We start from the raw sequence: 13,281 nt of genomic DNA, 5'->3' as shown, positions 1-13,281 counted from the left end.
GTGTGTCACCCCACTTCTCGGAGCGTGGCACCTTGCAGCGCTGAAAAACGTTGCAACACGTCTTTTCGACCCGCCTTCTGCCGTTTGCAAATACAAGAAATAAACATTGCAAATCGAGCGCTTCTGCAATGTGCATTTGGATGCCGAAGTCCAGTCCTAGTCGGGCGATCCATTTCTCAGCTCCAGAGTTTTCACAGGAGAGAGAAAGATTATAGCAGATATATTTGCTAATACAGCTACAATTGCAGAGCATCTTCAGATACCAATGTCGGCTCTTGTGCCTTGATCTGAGCACGTGACTGGTTTTTATTCATTTTTTTCCGTGGGTGATTTTTGTCACTGAGTTTCTGCTGCTTTGATTTTTTTTCTCCAGCTGTGACGCTCATTTGTTTTCGTCCCCTTTGTGATCATCACAAAGAGAAAAACACCGGATGAAGTAAAACCAAACAAACGGGTCAGATTTCAAGACTGAAAATGCAATTTTTAAGTAGAAACGTGTATGTAAAGGCATTTTATCTGTTGGTTCCTTTGTAGGACACCTGATAGGTTATCTTTCTGTGGGTGGTGTTAATTGTGAATGAAGCAATTGAGGTCCCGATTTTAGGAAGATCCTGCAGTGGGCTGGGAAAGACAGTCTTTCTATAAACCATTCTTATTGCATACGCAGTATCCAGTCCTGGTCCTGAAGGTCTCTGGTTTTTCACTGCGTCTGAGCTCCTGAAATTCTAACTCATCTCTTAACTGGCTGAACTGGACCCCATTCAAAGCCTTTCCCAGCTCTCCGGGCGCTGCTGTCTTCCTGAGACCCGGAGAGCGTTCTGGATCGACATCGGACAGCCCAGCTCCCATCACTACAACCTTTACCAACCCCTCTGACCCCTGACCCCTGAACTCACTGTCTGTTTGGACCTGTGCCCCCGAGCCCCTGCTGAATGAATTGAACCTTGAAGTTAACAAATTATTTACTAACTGTACTAACTTTTTACTTCTTCTCGGTTTTCTGGGAACTCTCCGAGATGTTCAAGTTAGCTGTGACAATCCATAGTTCATTTATAATCCACAGTTTAACAGGAACAGAAAATAATTTAAAGGGTTTAATTACTAAAATTATTTATCCGGTTAAAGGTTCGGCTAAGCTTAAGGATCACACAGATCAGCATTACAAAAACTCAGAATTGCAACACAGGGCACGATTATTAGGCCAATAGAGGTGCTTTTATCACCGGGAGAATTTGAAGCCCCTTTTTGAATTAGCTTCTATGAACAGTTTAAAAGAACGATATGGAGACAGTGGAGAATTAAGTGTGGTATTTACCAGCAGATGAGCTTGGAAAGGATGAGAACAGAAGAAAGGTTACAGAGAGAGGAGGCTGTTTGGCCTATTTGCCTTGTATGGTTCTGTGTGGTTCAGTATGGTTCAATATGGTTCAGTATGGTTCATTGTAGTTCAGTGTGGTTCAGTGTGGTTCAGTATGGTTAATTGTAGTTCAGTATGGTTCGGTGTGGTTCAGTATGGTTCAATATGGTTCAGTATGGTTCATTGTAGTTCGATGTGGTTCAGTACGGTTCGGTGTGGTTCAATATGGTTTGGTTTGGTTTGGTTTAATATGCTTCAGTATGGTTTGGTATGCTTTAGTTGGCTTTGCTATGGTTGGTTGGGATTAGGATTCTTTTTTACTTTTCAGTGTTTTTCTGACTATAATACAGCTACTATAGCACTTTGCCAGTTTGTTATTCATTGAAGGTCCAACTGCCTGCAAGCCTCCAGACAGTTCGGGGAAGGACAAGGATTTCAGATTAACAAGAAGACTGATTTGAAAAAGAACAAGCAGAGGTTAGTTCAACGCTGAAAAGTGGAAGTGAATGAAACACACCTCACACCTGAAGAGACTTAACAGATAAAACGTTGTTGTTTTTACTCCTTTTCAGTGTAGAGTCAGTCGGGTGCCCTCCAGTTCTGGGGGACTAGATGGTTCCCAGTTCTCTTCATCAATTATTCTCACTTTTTGGCGTGGAATTCACCTCTGCCTGCTTTTTTACACGTCACGGCCTTGTTTAATTGTAAATACTTGTCCTTGCTTTAAAAATGTCTGGAGGCTACGGGACGAGCTACTGCTGCCACCTACTTGTTCGTCTGCTGCCTGCACTCTGACACTGCTCCACACTCACGCCTCTCTGTTTGTTAAAGATCACTTTATTGGCCATATACAATTTATTGCATCGGGAATTTGTCTTTTCTGCAGACCCCAGCTTGCTCTCCATGAGACACACAGACAGGGAGAGAAGCTGGGGGTCAGAGCGCAGGGTCAGCTATTTATACGGCGCCCCTGGAGCAGCTGGGGTTAAGGGCCTTGCTCAGGGGCCCAGCGGAGTAGGATTCCTCTGCAAACATTGCTCCTGTTTGCACGTGAATTACTAGAACAGACTCAATGTGTCAGCTTATTAGTGCAGGCTGACTCAGTCGGATATCATACCCAACCACGTGCACCATTTTGTTGCACAATGTGTATAAACACAGCTAGGCGGAGACGTGTAGTTTTCTCAGTTTTTGTGCAGGCATTTTTATAATCCATACAGTACATACAGTGTATACTATATAATATGATCAACCTCATGTGCAAGGGCTGTGCGGGGGTTTGGGGCTATTGTGACCATTCAGACTCCATTCTGGTCCTGCAGGGGGCGCCGTGTCTGCAGGTTCCAGAATGACCACCAGCAGCTGGTTGTGGACTCAGCTAGACCAGTTTCACAGGTTCTCCTGCTCTTCAGGTGCTGCTGCTTTAAAGAGACCCGGAACATTTCCGACACCCAACTTTCTGGGAGCAGGGATGTACACCCCTGCCATCGTCCAACATTTTTATTATTGATATAACTGTACCTGTCACTCATTTTACACAGTTTTGATTACTTGATTAGATGTTATTTATGTTATGTTATTACATGTTACTGTTTTTGCTATTGTGTTACGGTCTATTGTCTTATATTCTGTCCTATTTATATAATGCACCTGAGTGACTAATGAGAAACACTTTTCATTATACTAGGCACCTGTGTAAGTTTAATGACAATAAAGTTGAATTGAAACCTGTTCAAGTCTCCCGTGTTACACGTCAGTTGTTTAAATTTAAATCGTCATTTATTTTCATTAACCCCAAAATGACTACAGCGCTGTGCGCCACAGTGTGGCTGCAGCCTGTCATTGATTTTCTTTTTCAGTTCTTCAGCTGTTAAATGTTACATAAACTAATCTGGAGCCAAAGGCAATGGAAAAGTTCAAATTGATTAAATTATGAGGTCAGCGTTGGATTCAGTTAACTCAGAAACAGACAAGACTAGAATCACAGGGACCAGATAACAAAAGACGTGCCTTTGTTTAGTTTTAGGTTGTTTCAGTTGCCATTGCTTGTTAAGAGATAAGACAGGCAGTGAAAGATTAAACCAGTTTTTAACCAGAAATATCTCAGGATCAGCGGTGTCGACTGGTGCTGGATCTTGTCCACGCAGTGGTGCTGTAATGGAAGTACTCTGGCGCCCCCTGCGGGCCGTATAGGAAATCGACATTCGAGGAGATACGTGCAGTTTCTGCGAAATGGCTTTTGAGACGAGACGTGAAAATGCTCTTAAGTAGTGCCACACAAAATCATGCGCCCCAAACATCATGGAAAACGCCAAGATACGAGATTTGGGAGGGTTGACGTTTGCATACATACAGCGGTTTTTATTTTTCCTCCGAGCTTTCCCGTTCTCATGCACGCTAACAGAGCTTTGCAGGGCATTGTTGTGATGGGAAGGCATGCAGGTTTTCTACCCTCCCCTTCACAACTGTATGTGGCGACGCCTTTTCAGGATTGACTATGACAGAGATCCATCGCCATTATCACCAGCCACGGGGTTTCTTAGAACGAAACGTTTTTCCAAAAGAAAACTTAACTCCCGTTCCTTTCTAACACGAAGGGATTAAGCCTGACGGAGGTTCTGCAGGAAACTGTTGCTGGTGTAGGTTCCTCAAAAGTATCACATGCGCTGTTCTTTGCAGTAAGGAAGTTATGACTATTATGAGCTTTTTATGTTCCCTGTTGTTTTTTTGCACGAGATTTTTTTTTCTTTTTCTCTGATAAAAACAACACGGGGCCCTGTTGACTGACCGCTGTCTAGCCATTGAATAAAACCCGCGGGTAAATGAAATATTGCTAGATTTAAAATAAAAGAATTCCGCGGTAGAAAGCGATTCGGTCATTTCGCCTTTTCTGGGTTTATGAAGGGAAAAAAAGTCTGTTTAGAGTGTATTTTTTTAAAACAAAAGTTGAACTACCATTTTCGAAACCAAACAGGATAATCTCCTTAAGCACACTGTACTGTAGTGACGCGGCACGGCCGCTCGGGGGAGACGTTGAACACCGCATCCAATCACGACGCAGATCACATTACCTAGCAGTAGGTAAGGCCAGCCGGGAGCCAATCACAAGCGCCGTCTCAAAAAGCCGCTGGTAAGGTTTCCTCTACAGCGGAATTTGGTTAAGTCGCCAAACAGAAAAAATGTGTCAAGCAGGCTAGGGCGCCATGTTGATCTAAGACAACCCTAGAACCCCCTGGCTGAATTGATATAATTTCTCGTTTTGTTTTAAAAAAATGAATATGGTAATATGATCAAGTGACTGTGTACTGTCCGCCTTTCACAACAAAGGGATAAAAAAACAAAACAACACGAATTAAGAAGCCTTCTCCCACCGCCACCCTTCCTAAACCCTTACTTAAAAAAAAAACCAGAAGCCAAACGGTTATTTTTTTTTATTTTTTTTTAATAAAACCAAAAAAAAATAAACGTGATAACTCGAACTCTTATATCATTGCTAACAACTCCCACCCCTCTTTCAATTGAGCATTTCGCGCGTAAAAAAAATTCCCGGCCCTGGAATTCCTGCTCTGCTGCGGCTCGCGGCGCCGCCTCCTGATTGGCCGCCGCCCCATCAATCACGGCCGAGCCACGCCCCTCCCCCCCATTCAACCGTTGGGTCTTAATGTTGCCGTGTGTTTACTACAGTATTTAGTAAAAAGGGGGACATTTGTCGTTTACATGCTGCGAACTCTTGAGTAAAAACAGAGGTTCTTAGTTTTAATTTTTAAGAAGCCATTCAGGACACAACCATGCCCAAGAGAAAGGTATGTAGTTTAGAAAATGCGGATAGACTCCTTTTTTTATATATATATCTCTGCTGAAATCAGAACCGTGTTATTATGGAGCTTTTCCGAGTACGTTTGATTTAATTGCAAAATTCGCCGTTGGTGGGAGGCGGGGATTTGTACAAAAAAAAAAACAGGGGCAAGGGAATTCGGTCCGATTGCAGCTTTTTTTTTGTTTTTTTTTTTTTAAATGGTAGTTGTTTTTCTGTGTGCGTGTGTGCGTGCGGTTGTAACGCTCGCAGCCCGCTCGCCTGGCGCGGCGGGCTGCTCGTCTTGGAGCGCCCGGAGTGAGCTGGTCTCCATGCTGTTTTAAAGCACAAGCAGCCATGCTATCTGCGGCTCCGGCTCGGACGGGCGCCCGGGAGGGCTGAGGGAGAAGACGCGCAAAACCGCCTTTTCTTAGTCGCGTCGCCCCGTCCGCGGGCACCGGAGGGGTCGGGGGAAAACCCGTCGGGGGCTCTGGTTTTATACCCGTCAACCACGAACGCCTTTCAATGGCTCCTAAAGATTGAATTTTATTGTTTTTTTTCTTTGTTCGCGGCGCCAGATGGCTGCTGTTGCGCCTCGCCGCCACCAGATGGCGCAGCGGTGATTTTTTTTTTCCCGTCCTCCCCTCCCCTCCGTCTCCACGCAACCCCCCGCCCCCCTCCCCCCGGCGCTTTTGACGGCGGACGCTCGGAGGTGGAGGAGGGGAGGGAGGTGCGCGCGCGGTGGGGGCAGGGCAGGGGTGGCAGCCGCGCTCCGGGCGCCACCGTCGTCTGCGCGCGGCGATCGCCTTGCCTTTGTTCCGTCTCGCGCGCGCGCGCGCGCCATTGGCGGCCTCGCGTGCCTGCTGCGCTGCGCGTCTCCGGCAGCGAGTCCGGACCCCTCCCCCCTCCCCTAGTCGAATTGGTGCGCATCTGAGCAGTTCGGGAGAGCGCCAGGGTCTTTAATAGATACGGCAAGCGTTTGCATCGGTGTAGACGGGCTTTATGGGGGAGGGGGTGGTTAACCTCATCCCATAATTTCCCCCTCTGCTGCTTCTGATCGATAGCTCGCAGAGAGGCGCTGAAACGCTCCGGTGGGTGACGGATGGGTGACGGGGAGGAGGGGGGCGTGTTTTGTGTTCGTTGCAAAACGCGAGCGCAGTTATTGGCGGGATCCTTATAAAGAGGCGTTTCATTTTTGTATTTTGATTGTGATCGTGATCGTCTTCTTTCCTGGCTTGGGGAAAAAAAAGTTGCAGCCAGCGACGGAGAGCCGAAGTTCACCCGTTGAAGTCAACTGCGGTGGTTTTCTAAAAAAAAAAGTGGAAATGCAACAGTTTAACAAGCATTTAACCCCCGACTTCAGGATATAGTGTACCGAGCTCACAAGGTGGTTTTGTAATGATACACCCATTCTGGTCTTCTTCTGTGAGCGGTACGGCCACAGCGACTCATTCTTCTGAAGCTTCTGACTGCAGGGTGGGGGACAGCACCCTCCTTCATGAAGCTGAGTGTGGGGAAGAGTCTGATCGCAGTTTCAGGCCCGTGCACTGTTTCCATGCTACCCTGGGATCTTCCTGGGTGTGGCCCTGGGCTTGCCACCCCCCCACCTAACTACCCGAGCTGGTACCACAGGTTTGGTCCTGTCGGGCCTTCGGCTGGTCCCGGCTGCTCTTTCTGAGCTACCAGCCGGTGCCTCTCTCTCAGTTAACCCCCCTCTCTCTCTCTCTCTCTCTCATTTTTCCAGCAACAAGGATCCGAAGGGGAGGCGAAGGAGGAGGTACGCTCGATTTCACACTTCTTGACCGTGTGCTGCTCGATCGCGCTCCGAGTGAGCGGCGCGGTGTTGTTATATTGTCATGGGCGTTCCGGTACGAGCTCTTGACCTGCAAGACGCATCCCCCCTGGGGGCAGTACAGGTTCATTCAGTGGGTCTGGTTTCCGGGCCTGTGCAGTGTGGAACGGAGAGGGACGCTGTGCTACTGCAGAGCCCGTGAGCCTGCAGGAGAACAGCACAGAGCCGGACCTTTGAGACCTGTCTCAAGGAAGAGCCTTGTGCGGAAATCCGACTGAGATAAATGTCGGATCAGTTCCCGGGTTTCAACAGACAGTCGGTGTTTCTCCACCTGACGGGCTCGTTCTTCTTGCGGGATCAGGTCAAGGTTTATCGCATGCTGGAAAGAGCGGGAAAGAAACGCAGCATTTCTGCTGTGGAGCCTTCTTCGGGGTGGAATAAACCTTCACCTGTTCCTTTGCAGCCTGCGCGTGCCGACGCAGCTCCCTGCTGGAACTGCTGCTTCTTTTAGTGCATTAAAATTCCCGGGGAAAGTCAACTGGCTCCCGTTCGGTTCCTCTGGCTGCGCTGCTTGGAATTTGAATTGCAAAAGCGCATGCGGCCGATCCCGACTGACGACCCCTTGTTTCTTCTTTGCAGCCCCAGAGGAGATCCGCGAGGTTATCGGCGGTAAGTGTCGTACCCTTCCTTCCTTCCACCTGTCTTTCGGGAATCGCTGCTGGCTCGGCCCGCCACCAGGGCGGCGCTCTGAAAGGGCCGGGGATGTAGCAGCAGCAGCAGCAGACGACGACTGCCTTCTGCCCCTCGGTTCAGAACGATGGCGTTTTTGCAGTAGGTTTGTTCTGCTGCGTTACGGGAACGGTAGAAGTACCCAAAGGGGAGGGTGACCTTCGTGCGCTCATTCTGCTTTTCCTGTTGCAGAAACCAGCACCTCCCAAACCTGAACCAAAACCCAAGAAGCCAGCCAAGGTAACGTGCCGTGTCTGTGTGTCTGCAGAGGAGGCGTGTGTAGTAGGGGCCCCCTCAGTCCGAGTGCCGGGTGGGCTCCTCCCGAGTGCTCGTTTAACCGAATCCCTGACGAACGCAGACCTGCTTCCTGGTCCTAAACGTGTAGGAGGTTAAGATGTCCGTCTCTCCTCCGAGCAAAAAAAAATAATAAGAAAATACACTTGCAAAGGCCCAGCCAAGCTACCTGTCGATTCAGTTAAGGATCTAGGTGGAGAGTTCAGCTGCAGTCACAGCAGGTGTGCAGGTGTGTCCCCCAATACTGTGATTGGGAACCCTGGTCCGGCATGCTGTTGTGCCTCCAGGAGTATGTCCTGTTTAGCTCGGCCGTTAGCCTCTGGAAGGAGGAGGTCTTGCAGGCCAGGAACCACAGTTCCCCAGTGGAGAACGGGCTCTGAAGACTCTGGGTGGTGGGATTGTGGAAGAGTCCCAACCCCACCCCACCCCCCCATAGCGTCTGTCCTCACGGGGTCTCTTCGCTTCACAGAAAGAGAAGGCAGTGAACGACAAGAAGGAGGACAAGAAGCCCAAGGGAAAGAAGGGAGGGAAGGCGGAGGGAGAGGCGAACGAGGAGAATCACTCCGAAAACGGAGACGCCAAACCCAACGAGGTATGGAGGGGCGGGGCGGGGGAGAGGTCTCTCTGTGTCGTGCCTGAACGTCTCCTGACCCTCCCAGGAGGGCGAGGGAGCTTTGGGGGTAGATGTATTACGCAAAGGGTGGTGGGAGTGTGGAGCAGGCTGCGCAGCCGTGCTGGTGAAGCCGATATCCTGGCTTCTTGCAAGCAGCAGCTAGGTGAGAATCCGCTTCGATCAGTTAGCTACTGGCAACCAAATGAGCTAAATAATAATCCTTACACTCTTATAACACTCTGGGCACTCTTATAGCGGTCTGGACACTCCACTCAAAGCGCTTTACAGGTAATGGGGACTCTCCTCCATCGCCACCAGTGTGCAGCCCCACCTGTGAGCAGCACCAGTACACTCCCCACACACCAGCTTTCAGCCGGGAGGAGAGCAGAGTGATGAGGCCAGTTCAGAGATGGGGGTTATTAGGAGGCCGTGATTGGTAAGGGCCAGGGGGAAGTTTGGCCAGGACACTGGAGCTGGACACCAGTCAATAGACTGGAAGGTTACGGACAAGAGGGGGGATATTCTTGAATCTTGATGTTCTGACACTCTGGGGGCGGAGAGTGGGTTTCGGGTTCAAACTGTCCTTGCGACAGGCAGTTCGCGTGGCCTGGGTGAATCTCCCAGCGGTGGCCACCATTAGCACGCCATTATGAGCATGTTCTCCGAAAGGGCTTCTGCTGTAGGTGAAGACCTGCGGTCACGGTGGTGTGCGAGGAGCGCCTTTAGGCCAGCGCTCTGCTCCCAGTTCAAGAGTCCCAGAAGCTCCAGGGAGCTCTGGAGACCTGGAAGCCGTGTGTCTCTCTAGCCCCTCTGCGCAGGAAAGGGGGTGAGGGCGGAGCTGGAATGAAGCCGGTTCAGGAGGCCCTCTGCTTCCTCGCTGTCCTGACCCTCGTTCTCCCTGTTCTTCCCGTTCCACAGGTGCAGACTCCCGAAGATTCCGAGGAGAAAGAAGCCAAGTCCGAATAGCAACACTGCCCTCCTCCCCCTCCCCGCCCCCCCCCCCCCCAGATCTGTTGTGTGGTACCCCCAGAAAACCTCCATGACGTATTGTTAACAGAGGAATATTTTTATCAACAATTTTATAAAATATCGGTACAGGTTTTTAGCACAAATGGCTAATTATGGAAGATCTTGCAGTTCTGCGCAGTCATATCGTGTCTGTAAACATGACAAAAAGAAAAACAGTACAGGATTTTTTTTAACGATGTTTTGTGATTAATAGCTTGTTCGGTGTAGGGAGGGAGTACCTGCTCGTAGGGACAAAATGTGAGTGAATTATTCTTACTTCCCTTTTCACACGGCCTGACCACATTGGCCAGTTATATCCTCTATATGTGCAGTGAGTTTCTTTGTTTTTTTTTTGTTTTTTTTTGTGTTCTCTCCTTTTTAAGTGGATGTTTGTAAGAAAGAGGAATAAGTACAACTGAAAACATTCCAGGCTGATTTATGACAGTGGGCTGACTTTTTTTAAAAAACCATGTTGAAAATTATTTTGATAAAACGAGATTAAGAAAATAACTTGTAGGAGGCGACATAATATTATGCAGGATTTTTTTTTAAATCATGGTATAAAAGTTTTTTAAAAAAGAAATTGAACATCTATTGAAATATGCAGGTGTCTGTGTTATCCCACTTTTAAGCAGTGAGTTCTGGATGTCTCTTAATAAAAATAATCCTTGGAATTTTCCTCATTATGGTGCGGATCTGGTTATTTTTTACGTAAAATCGGTACAGAGTGGCTTGTTTGCATTGTTTTTAAGATATGGAGACTTTAACATGGATGCATGTTACTTAGACTGTATTTGGATGCAGAAAGTTGTGGCCCATTGGATCCTGTATAGTTCTGTTTTTGGCTGGTTGTGTATATTCCCAAAGGTGTGTTCACCCTTGATGGCTACGGCGTAGAACGAGGTTGGTCTGATTAGGGACGTCGTTTCCATAAAAGTAGACCCGTTGGCCTATCGTGAACATGATATCTTATGACCTTCCAGACAACTAAAAGTGAGCAAAACGATGAAGGCAATGGGTCTCTTCAAGCTAGTGGTAAGAGGAGACCCTTACTAAGCTTCCTTGCCTGATAGTTCAGGTGGGGAGCTGCGTCAGCATGTGTAGGCTGCAAAGGAACAAGTAATAGGTTTATTCCATGCTGAAAAAAAGAAGAAAGAGAATACAACGTTTCGGCCGTGGAGCTTTCTTCAGGTGTCTTCTTCGTGGAGCCTTCTTCAGCTGAAGAAGGCTTCTTCAGAAGCCAAGGTTCCTTGCCTGATGACTGGTGCCCAATTGATCCAACAACTTTCTTCCAACAGATTTCTTGGGGGGGATCCCAAGGGAGTCTGCTTGCACGCCTCCTGTTTTCGGGGTCTCTCCGGGTCCCTGTTGAACAGTTTTTGACGTTTGCGCCTGTGCGTGCGTCTGGGCTGGTGCTTCATCAAGAAACGTGACTGATGAGAGGCCGTTTGATCCATCTGGCCTGTTTGTGGCCTTGGTAACTAATTGGATCTCGTCCGCCTCTTGCCTGAAAGAAGCCAAGGTATCGGATTCAGGTCCACGGCGGGGAATCCTGTTCAACACTCCCACCACTCTTTGCATAAAGGAAGTGTTTTCTCTTCTCTGTGTTTGAAACGCACTTCCACATCATTCCTGTTTGTGTCGTCTTTGAAGTCCACTGGGTTGACTTTGAGGATGTGGAGTACTTGCACGAGGTCCCCACGTAGTTTGAGATTCAGTTCTTTCAGCCGGTTAGTGGAGGACTTGCCCTTAAGTCCCACAGAGCATCTGGTCGCTCTTCTCTGGATGGGTGCCATAACATCAATATCTTTTCTACACCATGGTGACCAAAATTGCAGACAATGCTCAAAATGATGCTTAATTAGTGCATTGCACAATTCTTACACATCCTTTAAATTCTGTGCTATTAACTGTATATCCTAACTAACCATTTGCCTTTTTAATTACTTCCCTACATTGTCTGGAAGCTGTACGTCGCCCCCTGCGTGAGCCGGTAGTCGGGCTGTCTGGCCTGGGTCTCCAGACGCCATATATCCCGTCACTGGCAGTTTGTTTCCAGAGAGTGCTCGAACCTGGGCCCTTGTGCGCAAACGGCCAGCAGCATCTTCACCCCTTGTTGTGTTTAATTTACCGTCGCGGTTGCCCCAGTCTGCCTCCTACTCAGCCGCCAGTGAGCTCTCTTGCTCTCCACGGCACGGGCTGCCTTCTCCTGCTTCTCTCGCTCCCCTCCCTGCGTGCTGCAACTCTAGAGGTCCAGGCCCATCGAAGCCCGGGAACGAGATCCCAATGGCAGAACAGCGGTAGTGCGGAAATGAGGGATCCTCCCCTGCTGCTGGTAGGATGCAGACTGTTGCTGGGGGTGTCCCTGTAAGCACGGGCCCGCGAGGAACAGTCAACAGAGCTGTTTCTCTGCAGCAGGTGGCCCCCAGAAAGAGAGAATACAGCTTCTTACGTGCAGTCATCGTCTTCCCCGCTGGGCATCTCCGGCTCGGCTCTCGGCAGGCTCTGAACTGTGCACCTGGTCGTTTGTGGGCCCCCTCGTGGGTGCTGTAGGCCATCTGTGGAAGCCTGCACCTCCTCCCTCACATTCGGGTGCATCAGAGAGAGTCCCTTATAATCGTAACAAATTCCCACAGACTGAGATTGACCCTCTATTTTGGAGCAGGTGCAGCAACACCTTATTGGAGACGTGCTACAGGTGGATCCGTTGTGTCAACGGGACGTCCGCTGTGAATCTCGCACACGAGTTGCGTAGCGATGAGCCGTGAGGAATTTCCGACTGCTCTGTAGGATGGCTGAATGAAGGATAGTCCCCGCGTCCCCACCCTCACCCACACGGGCCTGCGGTCGTGGTGACACAGACTGGGAAACGGCTCCACTCCCGTCTCTGTTGCACAGCAGAGAGGCTGGAGTACCGTAGCTGTTGGTTACCTCCATCCATCCCATTTCTTCCAGTTGAGGGTCACAGGGGAGCCAGAGCCTATCCCAGTAAGCACCAGGCAGGGTACAACTCTAGATGGGTCACCAGTCCATCACAGTGCACACAGACACACACACTCACACCAGGGCCGGTTTTCCCAGAGGTTAATTAACCTACCAGCACATCTTTGGACTGTGGGAGGAAACTCTGGAGGAAACCCTCACGAATGTGAAGAGAACATACAAACTCCACGCAGACAGCACTCCAGGTCCGAAACCCAGGGAAGAACTGGGAAGCTGGGCAGGAAACGGTTTTGGTTTTGCCCCTTAACTAACGGTACTATGGGTCTGCCAGTTTCTATTAGCTGTTGTGTGTGGCGGAATTGAATTCGTACCGTTCTTAAAGTCAGCTTGCGTTTGAAGCTCCCAGAAAGCCAAGATCAAAGGCCTGTTCTATCAACCTGGCCAGCAGGGACTGTCCTTCAGCTGGAACCAAAAAACCTTGACTCGTTTTAGGCTCTTGATGTCACCATTGCTGCCGAGGCCCATACAGTATGTACTAGGTAGGACGATGTGTGTCTGCTTCCACGTTTTCCAGGCACGAGCGGGGGTTTGTACGGTTTAATTCACATGTTCGTGCAATCATTCGTTATTGATTAGTGATTGGTTCCTTACATAATGTGCATAAGGCTAGGCAGGAGAGGAGCAAATCACTGCTGTTTTCCAAGTTTTAAATTTATTGAGAAAAGACATTGGCGCACACATAACTATAAAGG

General features: G+C 49.0%; 1 protein-coding gene across 1 annotated transcript; it reads left to right on the top strand.

Annotated features, from left to right (window-relative positions):
* The first annotated feature begins 4,982 nt into the window (after positions 1–4,982).
* On the top strand, positions 4,983–10,269 carry hmgn7 (high mobility group nucleosomal binding domain 7). Its single transcript, XM_015351508.2, has 6 exons — positions 4,983–5,160; positions 6,895–6,927; positions 7,582–7,611; positions 7,864–7,911; positions 8,435–8,557; positions 9,497–10,269. The coding sequence occupies exons 1-6, from the start codon at positions 5,146–5,148 to the stop codon at positions 9,542–9,544; spliced, it is 297 nt and encodes a 98-aa protein (XP_015206994.1). The 5' UTR covers positions 4,983–5,145; the 3' UTR covers positions 9,545–10,269.
* Positions 10,270–13,281: the final 3,012 nt, after the last annotated feature.

The sequence above is a fragment of the Lepisosteus oculatus genome, chromosome 8 (assembly GCF_040954835.1).
Source record: "Lepisosteus oculatus isolate fLepOcu1 chromosome 8, fLepOcu1.hap2, whole genome shotgun sequence".
Taxonomy (NCBI): Eukaryota; Metazoa; Chordata; class Actinopteri; order Semionotiformes; family Lepisosteidae; genus Lepisosteus; species Lepisosteus oculatus.
The sequence above is the reverse complement of the archived record's forward strand: the minus strand, read 5'-3'. Positions and strand labels throughout refer to the sequence as shown.

Excerpts from the sequence above, each read along its gene's own strand:
- hmgn7 (XM_015351508.2), top strand. Across the intron at positions 6,928-7,581 it reads AAGGGGAGGCGAAGGAGGAG|CCCCAGAGGAGATCCGCGAG; the intron begins GTACGCTCGATT and ends TCTTCTTTGCAG. Across the intron at positions 8,558-9,496 it reads GAGACGCCAAACCCAACGAG|GTGCAGACTCCCGAAGATTC; the intron begins GTATGGAGGGGC and ends CCCGTTCCACAG.